Here is a 20,321-nt window from a genome sequence, read left to right on the forward strand (position 1 = left end):
AAGGGGCCTCCCTAGCAGTGCTTGGGGTCACCCAGGGAGCTCTCCAGAAGATACTCAGCCGGGCAGTATAGGCTGAGCAGCAGTCCGGCTCAGCAGTTGCTGAGACGCACCCAGTGTCACCCCTACAGTGGTCACCTAGTGCTACACCCAGCAGTGCCAGGGGAAGGCATGTGCTACTAGGTGCTAATAACAGAACCTGGTGCCTCCCACATGCACTCTACCCTTTTCAGCTATCGCCAAGACCCCGCAATTAGCACTTTTAAAAAGTAATACATGGGGCTGGAAATAGTACAAGAATTAAGGTATAAGCCATGCATGCAATCAACCCCAGTTCAATTCCCAATACAACATGAGCCCAGGGCTTACTTCTGGTTCTACACTCAAGGATCACTCGTAGTGATGCTCAGGGGACCAAGTGGGGTGCTAGGAATTGAAGCCAGGTCTGCTGCGTGCAAGGCAAGTGCCCTAATCATCATGCTATCACCCAGGCCTGTGGCTGTTTTTGATTTTTTTTTTGTATTTTTATTTTTTTTTTATTTTGTTGAATCACTGTGAGACAGAGCATTACAAAGCTTTTCATAATTGAGTTTCAGTCACACAATGTTCCAACACCCATCCCTCTGTTGTTTTAATAAGAAACATCCCAATAGGACCCAGAGGAACCCCACAAAGTGGTAAGAAAACTATCGATGAAAACTATGCCAGCCTGAACTTAAAGGGGAATTTAAAGATCAGAGAGAGATTCAACCCGTGGCCGCCACACAATCCTTTGAGCACTACTAAGAGTAATGAGCGAGCACTTAGCTGGGAGCAGCGCCCAAGAGACAAAACATGGTTCAAGCAGCAAAGATTAATTTTTTTTTTTTTTTTTGCTTTTTTTTTGGGTCACACCCAGCGATGCACAGGGGTCACTCCTGGCTCATGCACTCAGGAATTACTCCTGGCGGTGCTCGGGGGACCATATGGGATGCTGGGATTCGAACCCGGGTCGGCCGCGTGCAAGGCAAACGCCCTACCCGCTGTGCTATCACTCCAGCCCCCAAAGATTAATTTTTGTTTAGATTAGAAACAAAGCAAATTTTTAAAAATTACAAAACTTCTGGAATTTATAACTTGTAAAGCAATCTGACAAAATAACTCAGCTACAAAGAAGGTACATTTTCTGGAAAAGGAACATTTACGAGATGAAACCAAGAGACCAGAAAGTACTGCCAAAAGCTATGAAAATTCATATCCAAACAATAAGACCAAGTCCCAATTAAAAACCTAGACAAGCACTCGGCTAGATTTAACATTTTTTATGGAACAAGGAGTGCTGTGCATCTCGTTTTCAGTCTTGCTGAAGGGAACGGTCTCTGAGACACAGGAAACAGGGAACAGGTTACGTCTTAGTTCAGAGGTCTTTAACAGGGAAGATAAGAAAGTTACTGACAGACCACAGATTCCACCCATACCTGCCTACCTGAATCTGACCCAGATGGGAAATACTCTCAGCACAATTTTGTGATAGGGTGAGAGTTTGGAGGGCTCTGAGGCAGGTTGTGGATAAATTTAGATGAGGGGCAGGGAGTGAGTTCCTTGTCCAGACCAAGTAACAGTACTTCCTGTACCACATACTCTTCCAGAACCCTATGGCAGCTTATGCAGGCTTCTCTGAACAAAGGGCAGGCTGCAGTTACTAATTGACTAATGAAGGGCAGTAAAAGAGGTCTCTGTGACTTGAGGAAAGTGATACAGCTCCCACCCGACTCTGGCTCTTATCCTGGCCGTGGAACCCAGCTGCCAAGTTGGAAGGCAGCCAGACACAAGACACCACGCTGGAGGCGGTCCAGTTAGCAGTCCCCGCCAGTCACTATCAACCACCAGGCACGGTCGAGGAAGCTCTCACATGACCCTAGCCAGTCGCCGTCCTCTTTCCAAGAGAGCTAACTAAAAACTATCAACTGAGCTCAAGCAACATCCAAAACTGAATGAGGAAACAAGAAATCATAGGTTTTACTTGCTTTTTTTCCAAGCACATCCCGCAGTACTCAGACTATTCTCACTCTGCATTCCTAGTTCCACAAGGGACCATGCAGAACTGGGCATCAAACCCAGTTTGCATACACAGCTTGCACCCCAGCCCTTTTAAGCTTCCCAGCCCAATTGTGAACTTGAAATAGCAGGTTTTCTTAGTGAATTTTACCACACAGGAAAAAAAGACTGCTCACCCCGTATATTTGCAGACGGTCCGAAACAGAGTTCGGGCAAGACTGATAATGTAGCAGGCTAGAGGGGTAACAGTAGAGCAGGTGTTCTCTGCGTGGAGGAGGCTGGGGTTCAAATGCTGGTCTCCTGCATACCACCAGATGGACCCCCAAGCAGAGGCAGGAGTAGCCACCAGCACTGCAAGGTGTGACTCAAACACCACCACCACCACTACCCACCCCCATAAAGAAAACAGAAAAAAGCATAAATGTACATACAATTCAAAGTATAGCTCTACGTGGTTTTCACTGACCAAAGATGGGAGAATTGAATTTTCCTTCTTCTTTTTTTTTTTCTTGCTTTTTGGAGTCACATCCAGCAATGATCAGGGGTTACTCCTCACTCTACACTCAGAAATTACTCCTGGCGGGGTTCGGGGAACCATTTATTGGAATGCTGGGGATCAAACTGGGTTTACCACGTGCAACGCAAAAGCCCTCCCCACTGTACTATAGCTCCAACCCTGGGCCAATTTGCATTTTCAAGAGGCCAATGGGCCTAAAGAAATCCATACTTTTTTTGGTTTGTTTTAGACCACATAGGCTGTGCTTAGGGATCACTTCTTAGGGACTGGAGTCACCGTATGTTGCACCAGGGGTAGCACATAGGTCAGCCACATGGATGGCAAGTTACCTTCCCAGCTCTACTAGCTCTCTGGCCCCCAAATTCCTGAGTTCTTAAAGATGTATTTGGCTAGAGCTGCAAAGGAAGCTTGGAAGAAAGCAATACCTTGGATCAGAGACATAGCTCACCTGCTCTGCATGCTGGAGGCCCAGGTTCGATTCCCCTAAGGCAATTCCTGTTAACCAGCAGTAGCTCCCTAATTTTCCCTCCTTATCCCTTAATGCTACACATTTGTCTATTCTGGATATTTAATATAAATGAAATCAAACAGCATGTGAAAAATTCTGTGCCTGAATTTTTCACTTGAAATACTGTTTTCAGGTTCACCCATGTCACCCATATCGCCTAAGTAGCAAGAACTTACTGTAGCAGAATGTAATGTTACATTGTATGCATATACAGGTATCCCTTCCAACCCCTACCACCCCCATCTTTTCAAAAGCTTGAATTGCTTTATTCCATAATATCCCTTCTTTTAAGGGGGGAAGGGCCCAACCAGCAGTGCTCAGGAGGCCATATGTATGACAAGCACTGCTCACTATGTGATCACTCCAGCCCCCACAGAAATCTGAAGATTTCTGCTTTACTACAAAAGATCCAGTATTTGGCGGACTGGGCTCATGCTTTGCATGCTTGGGTTCCAGAGCACTGTCCCATGTGATCCCAAAACCAAACAAACAGCATCTGTTTTATAGCAGTGCTGACAGAAGCAGCAGGCATAAAGAATATGTACTAGTTAGGAAGCGGCTCTCTTGGCAACAACTCTACACAGCGCGTTTCCGGATTACCCCTGCATTTATGATGTGAGTTAGATAATGAATTTTCTGTGCAGAGGATCTGAGTTAGGAGCATCCCCAAAGTGTTGTGGGACCACTCTCAGTGACAGTAGGGCGGGTGGTATGGTGCTGGTGGCTCAATGCTCAGTCAGGTGACATGCTGCTCAGGCCAGCAATGCAGGGAGTTCCAAGAGCCATCCTGGCAGTGCTCGCATGTCACCAAGCCACACTTAATGGTGCTCAGAGAACCATGAAGTACTGGGATGGAACTGAGGGCCTCACCTAGTAAGGAACATACTTAACCCCTTTGAAATGTCCCCTCAACCCTCAGGCTTTTTTTTTTTTTTGAGTCTGGAAACTGACAAACTGTCCCTATATAAATTAATTACTTCTTCGTTTACATCACCTGTTTATTACTCTACTTTCAGAGAACCCTGTACCAAATTTTGTTTCAACAAATGTTGGACATCTGGAACATACCCGTCTTTTGATTTATGATGAATAGTGCTATAAATATTCATCTACTTAAGTTTTTTTTTAATATCCAATCTCAATTCTTTTGGAAGTGCAGGACCATACAGTAATTATATGTTTAAGTTTGAACCACTTTATATTCCCATCAAAAGGTATGAGGTATGAGGATTCTAACTTCTCCATAGCCTGTTCTCATTACAGCTGCACGAGTGAGGGAGGAGTGGCTATTTCATTGCATTTTTTGGAAGGGGTTTCATACCAGACAGAATTGGGGGTTGCTCCCTTTGTTGCTCAGTGGTGAGCAGAACCTGGGGTGTCCACAAGTAATGTATGCACTACAACTCCTCATTGTCATTTTTAAAAACTTACATTTGGGCTGGAGATATAGTATAGGGGCAAGCATCTTGCCTTGCGTGTAGCTGACACTAGTCCAATACCCTACACCGCTTATGGTTCCCTAAACACTGCCAGGCGTAATCCCTCAGCACCACCACTGAGTGTAGCCCAAAAACAAAACAAAAGTTTGTGTTTTAATTTGTAGGGTCTTGGGACCACACCCAACAGTGTTCATGGGTCACTACAGCAGCGCTTAGGGGATTGTGCAGTGGTAGGGAGAATATGCAATGTCAAGGACTGAACTTCACACACTCGTCATATGAGCTCTCTCTCTCTCAACCCATCTCACTGCAAATTTCGCTTGCATTTCCCCAATATCAAGTGGTGAACATCAGCTTGCTAGCCATTTGTACATATCTTTGGTTAAATGTCTACTAGAACCCCATACCTACTTTTTCTATTTAGGGCTTTTTCTTTTCACTTTCCTGAGTGTTCTCTGAAGCATGCCAACAATTTTAGAAGGCAGGTAGTACAGTAGGTAAGATGCCATGCAGCAAACCCAGGTTTGATCTCTGGCATCCTATATGTTGTCTCATATCAGAAGTGACCCCTGAGCACAGAGCCAAGAAAAAGCCCTGAGTGTATCTGGTGAGGAATTAACTCCCCTCCCCCCGCGTAATCAAAATAAGAACAGTTTTGAATGGATGGAGTCAAATTTATCTTTGACTTTAGAAATATAGTAAATTTGAGATTATATTTAAGAAACTACTGCCCCACTCAGCAAACGAGAATGGGCCTAGCAATGCACTACTGGTACTAAGAGAAGCAGTGAGAAACTAATGAAGAAGCAGAGCTCCAAAGCACAAGCACGTTTCTGGGAAATAAAGAACATGAAAGAACCAATTTCTGATTAAATATCCACAATCATGAAACTTAAGGGTAAGTCCAGTTTAAAGTAGGGGTCACGGAGGTAGCTCAAGGGACAACACTGCCTGGAATGTGCAAGGCCCCTAGTTAAACTTCACATACTACAGGACCCTATTAAAAATATAAAGTAGGGACAGAGTGATAATACAGCACCCAGCGTGGATGTGGCCTACACAAATTCGATTCCTGGCATTTCATATGGTGCCAGAGCCCATCAGAAGTGATTCCTGAGTGCAGAACCAGGAGTAACCCCTGAGCTGTCAAACATGGCCCTAAGCCAAAAAATAAAGTAGAGCCATCTGTGATATTAATCCGATGTGTCAACTTGGAGGTTGTTTTTGGATGAGATTAAGAATGAAATGCTGAGTCTTTGAGAAAAACAAATTGCATCCTACCAAGTGGGTGGGCCTCATCCAATCAGCTAAGAGACAGCCCCCCGGGGCAGGTGCCATTCCCGACTGAGCAGACCGGACTCCATGGGTCTCCAGGTGAGGGCCACTGGATTAAAACTACATCACAGGCTCCGCTCTCTGAGGTCTTTGCAGAGTGAGCCCACCAGGCTTTGAACCTACTGCTCTACAAGTACATGAGTTAGTTACTTATAATTAACCATTCTATCTGTAAACATACCCTTGGTTTCCTGGAGAAGCCTAACATACAATCATAAGTTTGGAAACCTCTTAGAATGGGGAGGTTTAAAGTGGGTTTCCACCCACTTAGGAAAATTAAGACCAATTCACATTTACTCTTTCAAGGTGTCTCCAGAGAGGTAGCACAATGGGCTGAGTACATGCGAAGCATACCTTGCATGCCAGAGGCTGGGGTTCAATCTCTGGCCCCACAAAGCCCCTCTAGCACCTCCAGGAGTGACTGAGCACAGAGCTGGAGTAAGGTCCCATGCACACATCACCAAGTGTGGCATCAAAAACCAAATCAAATAAGATAAAATTCGGGGGGAGGGCATGTCTTGGGGCTATTCTCACAGTGCTCAGGGCTTACACCTGTTCTGCACTCAGGACTCATCTCTGGCTGTGCTTGGGGGACTGTATGCAGTGCTAGGAATCAAGCCCAGGCTGCCAGCAAGGTAAAATCTTAATTCGCTCTACTATCTCTCTCTGCTCCTCTATCTCCTCAGTTTTGTTAGAAATCTAAAACTCCTTCAGAAGGAAAGAGGGTATTTATTTATTGTACAAGGAAGACACACATTCAATAAAAGAATCAAGAAGAATGAAGGATAAAATAAGATACTTACTTGAGAAAAGCCAAAACTATGAGAAAAGCCACAATACAGAGTGTCGTAAACCTACAAATTTAGCTACTATAGAATGAATGAGATATAAATCAATAAATTTTACAATATGGATCTGAAGGTTGCTTGTGAGCTGAAAAACACTTAATATTTTAGATTTTCCTCTAATTTTCTGAGATCCAAATACGGCTGGGAGAAAGTTTGAAAAAGCAAAGAAAGAAGAAAGCAGCAACCACAAAATAGGCCAAGGGCACACAGGCCAGTAAAGAAATAGTTCAACTTGGAAAGGCAGCTTGGCTTCCTCCATCCTTTTCCTACGCAAGGTGGGATTCTGATGGACCCTATTCTCTCCATCCACTGCTATTAAACCCAGGATTAGGTGAGATGGCAAAACTTAAGATTTTTGCAGATGAATTCAAGTTACTGATCTGTTCACTATGAATTATTCAAGATAATCAGTATGGAGGGACTATTCTGTGGGGTAAGTGTTGATCTGGGAGGCCCAGGTTCAGGTGCCAGCACCTCGTGATATCCCCAAACACCACCAGCATCAGGGCTAGGAGTAGCCTCTGGGCACCACCGGATGTGGCCCAGCACCCTCTCATAGCTCACAGCCGCCCCCCTTCCCCCAAAAAATATTATCTAAGTAGGCCTAGGCTAATCATATAAGCCCTTTAATCACTAGATCTGTTATCAGAAACAAGACTTCAGGGTTTGGGGTTGTTTCACTTGGGAGTAAGGGGTGGATTTAGGCCTCACCCAGTGAGACACTACTTCTGGCTCGGCGCTGGCGCTGGTGCAGAGAGGGACCTCTGGAAGGGACTCAGGGGACCATATATAGTGCTAGGGATTTAAACTTCAGTCATTGGAATGCAAGACAAGGGCCTTAAGCCCTGTACTACTTCTGCAGCCCCAGAAAAAAATAATTTTAAATTGCTAGTAACCTTCAAGAAAGTTATTAACTCCCACCAAACACTTCACAGCAGTCTTTAGGAGACAGGCAATAGCCAACAACAACAACAACAAAAAACACCTAAAAAAAACAAGCTTCACTGCTATGGCTACAAGATACTGAATTCTGCCAACAAACTGAGTCTGGACGCGGAACCTGCGCTCCAGATGAGAACCACAACACTCACTCAATACCTTGATTCCAGTCCAGTGAGACAGAACACACACACTCTATGCCCAGAAACTGCAGTATCCATATGGGTTGTTGCTAAATGTGGATTATTTTTTCATGTAGTAACAAAAAACTAATACAAACCCCACTCTTGTAAGAAAGAGGATTGGGGGCAGGGGCTAAGGTGCTTGCCTCTCATGCAGGTGAAGAAGGGGTTCCATCCGGAGCACCACATACTGTCCTGAGCCTCACTGGGTGTCATCCCTGAGCACAAAGCCAAGAGTAAGCCCTGAATACCACTGGGTGTGGTACAAAAACAAATGAAAATATAACTCTAGCAGGATGCTTCTTTTATCCAGGCTTAAGATGGGAGGTAAACGTCTTTACCATAAGACCGTTAGACTTCTGATTCCAAACTCACACTAGTGTTTGGTTCAATTACTACTTGAGTCACAGGATCTGCTCTGCAATGCAATCTTATACCAAAACATCCTATTTCTTCAAATTACGAGCAATGGGAATAGATTTACTTTTAGAAAACCACTCCAACCATGCAAAAATAACAGCAGCCGAGTTTCTTAGGCTCCATGAACGTCCACCAAAGATTTCCCAGCACCTGGCGGCACAGGTGGCCCAGGCCTGTCTTAGAAGTGACCACAAGGTCATGACTGTGTCCTTCCTCAAGTACTTAGTCTTTAAACTCCATAAACTACAATCTTTCATTTTTTGTTTAGCGTGGCAGTAGCTCAGATGGGCTCTCACCTAACAGTGGGGCGTCCCCTCCGGCATAATTGCTACCTTGACCCCTAAAAGGCGAGTCCAAGCACCTCCTTATTAGAGATGCAACAAGCCAGGGCTCTGCAAGTCCTGCTGGGAATGGTAGTTCTCCCCCCACGACCTTCAACTACTGCTGCGCGAAACCCATCACGCGCCCAACCGGCGACTCGGGCGCCAGCGGTCACGATTGGTCCTGGCCCGCGGAGCGCCGAGCTGATTCGACCACTCGTCCCCAGAGCAGCGGCCCCGGCCCAGCGCCCGCCCCCCGACTCTCCACACCCCACCGGTGCCAGCGATCACCCTCAAGTCATTCCTACCCAGCCCACTCCCGCGGGCAGGGGCGCACGCAACCCCGCGGCGCGCCCGGCGCGCTCGCACCGAGGGCGGCCCGGCAACGCGCCTGGGGTCCGGGCCTGAGCGCCGCCAGAGCCCCCGCCCCCGCTCGCCGTTGGGCGCCCACGCTCAGCTTCCTCGCCCGCTCACTCGCTCTCTCGGCGCTGCGGGGGCTCACCTGCGCCGCGGCGGTGACGCCCGACAGCTGACAGGCCCGCAGCATCTCGGCCGGGTGGGCAGCTCTGTTGGTGAAAGCCGGAGCCGGGGCGGGCGTGCGGCTGACGGCCGCGCTTGCGTGCTGCGTGCTTGCGTGCCCCGCTTCCGGGCCGTCTCTCCGCGCCCCGCGTACCGGAAGGCCCAAGCGAGCGCAACTGCGCACGCGCGGCCCTGTGCTGCGCGGGCGGGGCGGTGGGGGCGTGAAAAGAGAAGGTGGTTTCTCCTTCCGGGTCGCGCTCGGAATGCTGGGCGAGGAGCGCTGGGTTTCGCTCCACAAGGGAACCGGACACCGGCGTCACTCGGAAGCCGTAGCAAGCCGGCATTGCTGGTTGCTGTGTCCCAGAAGGAACCGATGTGGCCGAAGTTGCCTGAACAATGGGCTTGTTTCGGCTTGCGCGGGTTGTTTTTAATTTGCAGCCCTTTCTAGAGTCATTCTCATTGCTCGCGGCGAAGTGAACAAACAGTGGAGAAAGTTGTGCAAATGTATTGTTCACTAAATGGCTCCGCGGATGGATTCCACATTCTCCAGCGTCTGGAGCTTCAGTTCTTTCCAGATTAGGTCGTACTGCTTTCTCCAGTATTTTTTTTTTTTTTTTAGAAACATGTTTGTTCGTCATTCTGTGGGATGGGTTGGAAGATTAGGGCACCGCAAAAAGCATTCCACTGACTAGATAATCCACTTATCCGTAACAGTATTCAATACTGTTACTACTACTAATGATCTTACAGTAATGATCAAAATCAAACACGTTAAGTCTTTAGCTGATTTGTTACAATGTTCTTTTCTCCCTTAGAGGTAATGCAACAACCCCCTCTCCCCCCTTTTTTAAATGGAGAAATGGATTCGAAAACTGACATAAGTTTTCACTATTCTTTATGCTATTTCATATTCCATTGACTAACATCCTCCAGAATAGTCTCATCTATTTTTTTTTTTTTTTTGGCCAGGTGTGCAACCCGTCCAAGAAAAAAACTTCTGGGGGAGGGGGTGGAGAGAGAGCCTGTGGGTTAAAGGTTTGCCCTTGCATGCAGCCAACTTCAGTTTCAAATCACTGGCACCACATATGGTTCCCTAATCACAGACAGGAGTCCTGAACACAGAATCAGGAACAGTCCCTTAAGCACAAAGACTGTGTCCTCTCACTTAAAAAAAATATTTGTTTTTGAAGGTCATAGAGATAGCTCAGTGGACTGTATACACACTTTGCACACAGGAGGTCCAGGTTCAACCCCCAGCACAGCTCTCTCCTACAACACTGCAAGGAAAGACCCCAGCACTGAGCTCAGAGTAGCCCCTGCCCTGAGTACCACTGACTGCGCCCCCACCCCATTCCCCAACCAAAAAAAGATCTTGCCTTCATTAAAATCTTGTTCTAGAAACCAGAAGATGGCTCACAGTACTGGAAAGAAGGAACACTTTTCATGCCCGGGTTTGGGCACCACGTGGCTCCCAGAACACGGCTATTCCTCTCTATTCTTTAAGACTAATTGGCTATATTTCAGCTCCTCCAATGAGTCCTTTATATGGCTTGTATTTGTGTTCTGTACTTAACTCTTTGCTAAATTCCTTCACACCCAATGCTTGACTCTTAACCATTTCTTGCAGTAGTATACCATGTATATTCATGGGGTATCAGAAGCAACACGGGTAACTTTATTTTCTGCTTATCTGATTACCAACTCTCAGCATATGAGCTGAGATAATAATCTTACAATTGACAGTCTCTTAATAATTAGGGAATAAAATGGATGTGTAATATTCTTAGGGTATTTAGCCATTAGCCTATAGATGCTATTCAGTTGGTTTCCGTAATAATTTCTATAACAATGCTATTTCCCACTCACTTTGTTGTATTTTATTTTGTGTGTATTTATTTATTACACACGCGCGCCTTCAGAATATTAGGCATTAAAAAAAGGTTACCTTGAGTACCTTTGTTAATTTCCTTCCTGGACCCTGCCTCGGTGCTCTTCCTTCACGCCCCTTTGCCCTAATGCTTTTTGAGCCGGTGCGGCTGCCGTAGGGCGGGCGTCAAGATGGCGGCCCCCGTCGTTGCTGGTGTGCTGAGATTAACCTCAGGTCAGTGGAAAATGATGCGTTCGACATTTCCCTTCACGTTAGGGGATGCGGACGCGGGATGGCATGAGCATTTAGCGCGGAGCTTAACAGGACAGTAAAAAAAAAAAAAAATTAGCGGGGGTTTGGGGTGGTTCATTGTTTGAAGGCAGAATTGCTCCGACTTCTCTCGGGAGCGGCCGGTGGTCTCCCGCACGGCTCTCGCCTCTCGCCGGCCTGGCTGCCGCGCGCCCTCCGCGTCAGGCGGTTCCTCGCCGTCCCTCCTAGGAAACAAACCCCAAACAAACCAGGACACGGTGGATAAAGCCGAGAGAGATGAGAGACGCTTCTGACCTTCCGAATCAGAGGCGAAGTCACGGCCAGTGACCTTGAAAAAGCTTTTAAATGTCTGAACTTCAGAGTCTGCAGCTCCGAAGTGGCGATGACACGGTCTGTGAGGAGGAAGTGTAGGGGCGCATGGGGGGCACCCCACAAAGTGCCCTGCGGCTCGCGCACAGGCTTCCTTGACAGGAGACAGGAGAGGCAGCTAAGTTTAGTTGTCCCTGCTCCAAGGACTTTCATAAAACAAAGAAAAACAAGAATGAAATATCACCCAACAACCATAAGATTTCCAGTAAAGTTCCTTTAACAAAAGTAACTTGGCGTACAGTTCTGTGGAAGAATAGTAAACGAAAAGGCTACAGTGTAAATTTCCCATCCCTTCCAGAAGAATGGTAAACAAATGTTTTGTATAAAGAAAAACGTATGTAGCGTTTATGAGTGGCTTAACAAAGAATTCTACAGTAACCCGTGTAACTGACAGTCAGGTGAGGATATAGAAGCTTCCAGAAAGCTCCACCCTCTTTGCCTCCCTGTGAAATGTCCTTGTTTCTAATATGAACACTACCCTCCTTCGTAGTATGGCCTTTTCTCGCACATCTCCAGGGTGCTTCTCTTAGGTATTAGGAGACTCCTTTTGCCTATTTTTATATTGTAGGTGAATGGAATCACAGCATATACTCATGTCCTCTTTTGCTTGTGAATTTAAAATTTCATGTATGTTACAGTAGTTTTCTCTTTTTTTTGCTTTTTTTTTTTTTTTTTTTTTTTGCTTTTTGGGTCACATCCAGCGATGCACAGAGGCTCGTCCGAACGTGTGGAGAGGGGCCTTGAGCATAGCTGTAGCTAGGTTCTGGTGGTCTTCGGCCACCGGGAGCTCTGCTCAGAGTGGGGAGGGAAACTGGAGCCCATCCCGTCCGAGGAGGCCCCAGGGAAGGCAGCCAGGCGCGCAGGCAAGAGACTCTGCATTTGACTTACCTGTGGCTTTTTCTGTAGCCAATTATTGAGGCATGTTGTAGATTTAAAAAATTATCCATGTCTGTTACTTAGTGATTTTATTCTTTTTAGTAATTTAGTAAATTGTGCGACCATTACTACAAACTAGTTTTAGACTATTTGCAGCATCCCATGATTTTATTTTTCAACCTGCAGATTCTTGAAACCTACCCTAGACGCAGAGTGTACCAGGGTTCCCTAAGTGATACAGCTTTGTGGTCATGAACTTGGGCTTGTGGTAGTGTGAAAGACAGATGAAGATCCATATGTCTGTGCCCTTCATGACCTGTCCCGGCAAATGTATTTTCTACCATGATTCCCCAGGCATCCATATTGATGCTGGGCTACTGCCCAGGTGTGGTCCTCTCCCCAGGACTCTGTTCTTCTTCTTCTCATCACCTATATGTTTCTAAAGAAGAGCCTCTTCCTTTTTCTTTGTTTTTGCCTAGTTTTATTTGTGGGAGGAGCGGGGCACACCTGGCAACGATCAAGGGATATTCCTGGCTCTGCACTCAGGAATTACACCTGGTGGAGCTCAGGGGACTGTATGGGATGCCAGAGATTGAACCCAGATTAGCCCCATACAAGGCAAATGCTTTACCCACTGTACTATCTCTCCAGCCCCTCTCTTTCCTTCCTGTGTTTTCTTGTCACCACTCTTGTCTTTCCAGGGTGTTGTCAAGCTTTGTTTTTGGGGTTTCTTGTTTTCTGGTTTTTTTTTGGGGGGGGGTTGTTTTGTAATTTTTGGGCCACACCCAGCAATGCTTAGGGGCCACTCCTGGCTCTGTGCTCAGGAATCACTGCTGGTGGTGCTTGGGGACAATATGGGGTGCCAGAGATCGAACCCTGGTTGGCTATGTACAAGGCAAACACCCTTCCCGCTGTATTATCACTCCCGCCTGAGTTGTCAAGCTTTGTATCTCTCCCCTACTGCTACATTCTCTGGGGCTTTTGAACTAGTCAGTGGAAATTAGTGTAAAACTCAGATTTTACTCCCTACTTTTAAACACAGAACCAGGACACATAGAACTGGATTGTGGTGATGGCTGCACAGCTCTAAACACAACTAAAAAGCATTGACTTGCATACAGATGGGTAATTTTATGTAAGTTTTATTTCAGGAAATCTGCCAGAGTGCCAAGGTGAGTCATACTCCGGAAACATTAATGGGTCACTGAAGCATATGCTGATTTTGATATCTTACTAAATTTTATATATCTGGATGTATTCTCTAAGTTGACATACTTCTTTCTCTTTACAGGGCTCTTGCGGCCACTGAATAAAATTTTGGTGTCTTCAGCCTATCCAAACTGTGCCAGGAATGCCTGCTCTGCGCTGACTGCCCAGCAGTTTAGTTGTCTTCAAACTCCAGTTGTTTCCTCTGTTCCCAGATTTATCACATCTGTCAGGAATGTGACTTGTGGCCATGCTACAGGGATCCTCCCCAGGTAGAGTATAACTCACTAAACAAGATTGTAAAATGTCAGCTTAGAAGGACCTGATAGTGTGTGCCTGTCTGCAGTGTATTTTATAGTTTTTGCCTGACAGAGCAGAGAATATGCTTAACGCTTCTGTGCCTCTCTGCCAACCACAGAGATCAGCAAACAGCACACAGCTGATTTTCTAGTGTGATTTCCCAGATGGAAGCGTCAGTTAAACAGAGGCCGAACAAGATGCTGAGCTTATCAGGCTGGGTCGTATGTCATTTCTTCAGCTAACAAACACACCCAGCACTGCACTGGGCATAAAGGAGAAAAAGAGAAACAAGTCCTCATGGAGTTTATAATCTACTAGGAAGATGGGCAGGACACCCAAAGATTCAAATATAATGGGATAAATTCTCTCAGTGAATGGAGATAGTACATGGTTTAAGGCACTGGCCCTATTTGATTCCTGGCTCCACATGTGGTCACTGAGTCAGGAATGATCCTTGAACACCGCTGGGTGTTACTCCAAAACCCACTACCACCACACGCCCCATGCCCCCCCCCCAAAAAAAAAATTCAGTGATTAAAGGAATAAATGATACAAGTTTGTGCTGGTTGCTATTCTTATTTATGCGTAGTGTCTGAATCATTTTAAGTTACTATTAAAGGTCAGTGGCTGGGGACAGGAGAGAGAATAAGTGGGCAGGGTACTTGCCTTACATGTGGCCATATTGGCTTCTATCCCCGATACCCCATGTGGTCCCCTTAGACAACTAGGAGTGATGCCTGAGCACAAAGCCAGTATAGTAAGCCCTGAGTACCTCAGCATATTCCTTGTTCCCCCAAAAAAGTTAATATAGGGGATCAGATGCTTGCCTTCCCTCTGGCTAACCAGGGTTGAATCCCAGCACTGGCAGTTGTGATCCCTGAGCACAGAGCTAGGAGTGAGCCCTGAGCGCAGCCAGGTGTGATCCAAACTCCCAACCCTCCCTCTTCCCACCCCCACCAAAATATCAATGGCTGGAGAGAGCTCTACAGGCTGGAGCTCAGCATTGCCTGTGAGAGGCTTGGGTTCAATCCCAGCATCGCATGGTTCCCTGAGCACTGCTGGGTGTTTCCTCCCAGCACAAGAGCCGGCAGCAGCTCTCAGGTGACCATGAGATGTGGTTCCAAATGCTATCATCCCCCAAATCAACCCTATTTCAATGGAGCTTCTCTCCTTACTTTTAAGTATAAAAATGGAAGGGAGTGTAGGGATGTTGGATCAGGCCCTGCACTTGTCCAGGGGCTACTCCTGGCTCAGCTGTGGGTTGTGCTACTGGGAATAACCTGGACCTCTTGCATTTCTTGCCTTAGAAATAGATGTTTTTTTTGGGGGGGGTCACACCCAGCGATGCACAGGGGTTCCTCCTGGCTTTGCATTCAGGAATTACTCCTGGCGGTGCTCAAGAGACCATATGGGATGCTGGGAATTGAACCCAAGTCGGCCACGTGCAAGGCAAACGCCCTACCTGCTGTACTATTGCTCCAGCCCCAAAATAGATTTTTTAAATTTTATTTTGATTTGGAGGTCACACCTGGTGGTGCTCAGAACTTATTCCTGGCTAAATGCTCAGGCATCACTCCTGGCAGAGCTCAGGGACCATATGTGGTATAGGGATCAAACTGACAACAGTGTGCAAGGCCAAGTGCCCTACCCACAGGATTATCACTGCAGCCCCACCGACTCCAGATTTTTATTCTTTAATCAGTCTTATTGCTGATTTAAAAGTTTTGAAATATATTTTCAGAGTGGCTTCCTTGCTTCCAAATATTCAGACACATCCGGTCAGAACATTAACATACTGCAGCACGAGAAAAGGCAAGAGAAAAACTGTAAAAGCTGTTGTCTATAGGTTTCTTCGGCTTCATTCTGGCCTCTGGCTAAGAAGGAAGGTGAGTCTTCACACTGTTACTTGATTGAAAAGTTGCTGAGCAGATTAAAATGTCGTGGAACTCAATTAGCTTATTCATTGACATAGTAAACTTCAGCAGAACTTGGTCACATGGCTCAGATATGGGACTGAAACACTTTAAAAGCCTGTCTTGGATTGGATCTTTAGTTGGCACAATCTGTCTTTTAAGGTTTTTTTGTTGTTTGTTTGGGGGATTTTTTTTTATTGCGGGGGGCGGGGGGGAGGAGGGATTGAGGATGGCATCATAACTAGGGATTATACGGGATATTGGGGAGAGGCTCGGGACTATATGGGATGCTGGGGATTAACCCAGCCTGGGCCAGCCACGTGCAAGGCAAGTGCCCTACCCACTGTACTGTTGTTCCAGCCCCAGTGTATTTGGTTTTTGAACCACAACCAGTGATGATCAGGTGACCTGTCTCACGTAAGTGAAGGATGCTCATCCTAGCCTTCCAACCCAAGGCAGCTGAATGTTTATTAGTTTTTGTTTATTTATTTGTTTGGGGTGGGAGAGGGCACATGTGGCACTGCTCTGGGCTTACTCCTGGCTCGGCACTCAGGGATCACTTCTGGGGCCTTGGAGGACTGTATATGATGTCAGCGATTGAACCCTGGGTTTGGCGCATGCAAGGCTTACCTGGTGTGCTATCTCTCCAATGTGAATGTTTTTTAACTTTATTATTCTTATTATTAACTTTGAGTTTTGGGGCGATACCCCACTGTGTTCAGGGGCTACTCCTGGCTCTGTGCTCAGAAGTGATCCCTAGTAGTGTTTGGGGGCTCATATGTAGTATCAGGGATTGAACAGGGTTCAAGTATACAAAGCAAGCAACTTAATCTCCTGTTTGATCTCCCCGGCCCTGTAAATTTTCTAAAGATCAAAATTTGTGTCTCTGTAAAAATAAAAGAATTAATTCAGCCTGGAGCAATAGTAGGCAAGGCACTTTCCTTTCATGTGGCCAACCTGGGTTCAGTCCTCAGCATTCTGTATAGTCCCTGAGCACTACCAGGAACGATCCCTGAGCATAGAACAAGAAGTATGCCCTGAACACCACCCGACATGGCCCCAAAACAACCAAAAAAATTATGTGGTAGGATTCTTTCACTGTTTGAAGCATTGACAGAATTATTCCCAGCCTATAAACAATACTAATTTCAGAGAGAAATTACTTTGACTGGAACTCATAGCTGTTCTCCATGAAAAACTATGTGACAGTTGAATAATTGCTATGCATATGTGGAGAATTATGTTTGAGTTTAATATTGTAAGCAATGAGTAGTAAAAAAAATCTAATCTCTGGCATATTATTATTATTATTATTTGTTATGCCAGGAATTGAATTCAGGACCTCATGCAGGTAAGGGGTGAGCCAGCCAGGGTGTCCCATATCTGGCACTTTAAAACTATAACATTTGTTCCAGGGAGATGTACAGCCGATAGGGCACTTGCCTTGCATATGACATACCTGAGTTCAGGCCCCAGCATGCTATGTGGTTCCCTAAGCCTATCAGGAGTGATCCTGAGCACAGAGCCAAGAATAAGCCCTAATCATAGCTAAGTGTGCCAACCACCCTCCCCCCCCAAAAAAATAATAAAAATGTAAAAGCCATAACCCTTTATGTCGGGCATGGGATGGGGGGAGGGTTCACACCCAGCAGTGCTCAGGGCTTACTCCTGATAGGGCTTGGGGGGCAATAGGTAGTGTGAGAATCAAAGCCAGGTTTGCCATATGCAAGGCCATAGCACCTTACTGCTATACTCTCTTCAGTCCTTAAACAAAAAATTTTTAAATAGCACTTCCTTATTTCTGAGCATCACTGTTCTACAGAAGACAGCAGTCACAATGACAACACTGAGGCATGTAAGAAATCCACAGCACTTTCTCAATGAAAGGGTTGCTTTGACAGAACCTTTGGTTTGAACAAACCCTTGTGATTAAACCGGATTATCTATTCACTTACTAGATAGCTTAGCCAGCATCAACCCTGTGGCAGTGGGGTCTATTATGGTTTAAATGGGCTATTGCTATAGCTTTTATATTCAATCTGATCATTTCTTTAAAAATTTATTACTTAGGGGGCTGGAGAGATAGCACAGCGGGTAGGGCGTTTGCCTTGCACACGGCCGACCCGGGTTCAAATCCCAGCATCCCATATGGTCCCCTGAGCACGGCCAGGGGTAATTCCTGAGTGCAGAGCCAGGAGTAACCCCTGTGCATCGCCAGGTGTGACCCAAAAAGCAAAAAAAATAAAAATAAAAATAAAAATAAAAATTTATTACTTAGAATTATAGTGCATGGATCATATATAGCAATTCTGGTTCCACACCTGAATGAACAATTCCTTTGCTATTTTCATAATTATTTTGTATTCATCACTCCTTAGAAAAGCAATTCCTGCACAAGTTGGTCATAATGTACAAAAAGAAAAATGAAGCAGGAGCCAGAGCTATAATAGTAAAGCAGGTAGTGCACGGCCCTTATAGGCCGCCCACCCAGGTTCGATCCTGGCACCACATATGATCCCCAGAGCCCTCCCAGGAGTGAGCCCTGAGCACAGAACCATCATGTATGTCCTCCACTCTCCACCCCCAAATGAAGCAATGTATTTCAGAACTGTTGCTGCTCAGGCTTTGAAAAAGCTAAGCTCCTGAAATGAACATAAATGTCATCATACCACTACCCCCTTCGTTGTCTTGCCCATTAGGAAAAATAGTCTTATAGTGGTTAAGAATTTTTCTAGTTCTTTCACCTCAACCTGCTACTTAGCCTCTCTAGTCAAGTGTTGTTTCTCTCTGATCTACAATCTGAGAATGCTGTCATCGTAGAGTTAATAATGACATATGAATACACTGAGTTAACCATTAGAATTCTCTCACCCTGTATTTCATTAGCCACACAGATTTATTTAGCTTAATTTTTCCCCAGTGGTTCCAGTTTAACATTTTTAAGGACTAAATTATTATTATTATTATTATTATTTTTGCTTTTTGAGTCACACCCAGCAATGCACAGGGGTCACTCCTGGCTCATGCACTCAGGAATCACCCCTGGCGGTGCTCAGGGGACCATATGGGATGCTGGGATTTGAACCCGGGTTGGCCGTGTGCAAGGCAAACGCCCTACCTGCTGTGCTATCACTCCAGCCCCAGGACTAAATTATTAATACATATTTTTTCAAGCTATCCATGCTTTCTTTTTTTGCTTCATATTGAGAATCACATCTTTCTGAAAAAATTTCAGCCCCCATGTCTAGTCTTTATTACTGTTGGAAATATGAGCAAGGAAGATGTCTATTGTTCTGTATATAATGTTTTCAATGTCTTGATAATGTTATCTAATAGGCTGGTTATAAGAAGAAATTGTGGAAAAAGACAGCTGCAAGGAAAAAACGCCTGAGGGAATTTGTGTTCTGCAATAAAACCCAGAGTAAGCTCTTAGACAAAATGACAACATCTTTCTGGAAGAGGCGAAACTGGTATGCTGATGACCCTTATCAGAATTACCACGACCGAACAAACCTGAAAGTATAGATCGCTTTTATGACTTCTCAGATATTGAACGTCTATCTGTATGTATACGATATCTCTGCACACCTTAAGTGTAGATGATGTAAATTATTCCAGCGGATGTGAAAACATTTGTTATCATATTAAAATTTAATGTATTAATAAACATTCCCAGATTTGTTCAGAAAAATAAAGGTTTGAAGTTGTTGAATAGGCATTTTTAACAAACGGTAGTGGCTTAACTAATTGTTCAATTAGACTGTTTAGCTGCAAGAAATCTCATTAGGACAGACATAAAAAGACTATAAAGCTAATAAATGAGCAAGCAGTGTGACATTATTTTATGATGCATGTCTGTTTGCTCAGAATACGCCTCACACCCCCATCTGGAGAACTAATCCCTGAAGCCTGAGGAAGAACAAAAATGAGAAGGTGACCCTGGATCCAAGGGACCTCAGCAGCAGGAAATGGTGGCACCATGCATGTGGCTTGTCCCTTTTTTACATTGTTGGCTCTGGTTCTTCACTCGCCAGCCTGTAACCCATAGCATCCACTTAGTTTCTGAGCTCTGATCATAACTCTGGCTTCTAACTTTCACCTCAGTTTCTTTTCTACATCAGTACCTTCAGCTCGTCTGCAGCCTCTGATCACCGAGAGAGTAACTGGGTCAGCTTTTCTTTCGGTGCGGGGGGTCGGGGGGCAGGGCAGCTGCCAAGCTATGCTCAGGAGACTTGGAGGCCACTCTTGGTGATACTCTACTAACCATACCAGGTGGTTTGATGCTTGGACCCCACGAAGGAGTGCTGCTAGAGCAATACCTGGTAGAGCTTGGGAGCACCAACACGAAGGGGGCATATTGTATTGGGAATCGACTCGGGTCCTTGTACATGCACAGCATGGACCCCTAACCCCAGACTCTAGACTGTCTCCCACCTATGGCCCTAGCCCCCAGTGTGTA

The 20,321-nt window shown here is 45.7% G+C and overlaps 2 protein-coding genes across 13 annotated transcripts in view; one reads left to right on the forward strand and one right to left on the reverse strand.

Moving 5' to 3' along the window:
• The window catches only part of IMMT (inner membrane mitochondrial protein), a 36,071-nt gene extending 26,855 nt beyond the window's left edge, over positions 1-9,216 (reverse strand). For 9 of the 12 annotated variants that reach the window (XM_055120078.1, XM_055120074.1, XM_055120073.1 and 6 more), the window contains exon 1: positions 9,045-9,201. In XM_055120078.1, the coding sequence (XP_054976053.1) occupies positions 9,045-9,089 (45 nt within the window). In that variant the 5' untranslated portion in view covers positions 9,090-9,201. Of the gene's footprint in view, positions 1-9,044 lie in introns of all 12 variants that reach the window. The other 3 variants (XM_055120070.1, XM_055120068.1, XM_055120079.1) reach the window with 2 other exon arrangements.
• A 1,818-nt stretch (positions 9,217-11,034) lies between these two features.
• Positions 11,035-19,702, forward strand: MRPL35 (mitochondrial ribosomal protein L35). Its single transcript, XM_004612094.2, has 4 exons — positions 11,035-11,162; positions 13,735-13,921; positions 15,691-15,835; positions 19,199-19,702. Exons 1-4 carry the CDS (start codon positions 11,120-11,122, stop codon positions 19,385-19,387), a joined length of 564 nt encoding a protein of 187 aa, XP_004612151.2. The 5' UTR covers positions 11,035-11,119; the 3' UTR covers positions 19,388-19,702.
• Positions 19,703-20,321: the final 619 nt, after the last annotated feature.

The sequence above is a fragment of the Sorex araneus genome, chromosome X (assembly GCF_027595985.1).
Source record: "Sorex araneus isolate mSorAra2 chromosome X, mSorAra2.pri, whole genome shotgun sequence".
In the NCBI taxonomy this organism is placed as follows: Eukaryota; Metazoa; Chordata; class Mammalia; order Eulipotyphla; family Soricidae; genus Sorex; species Sorex araneus.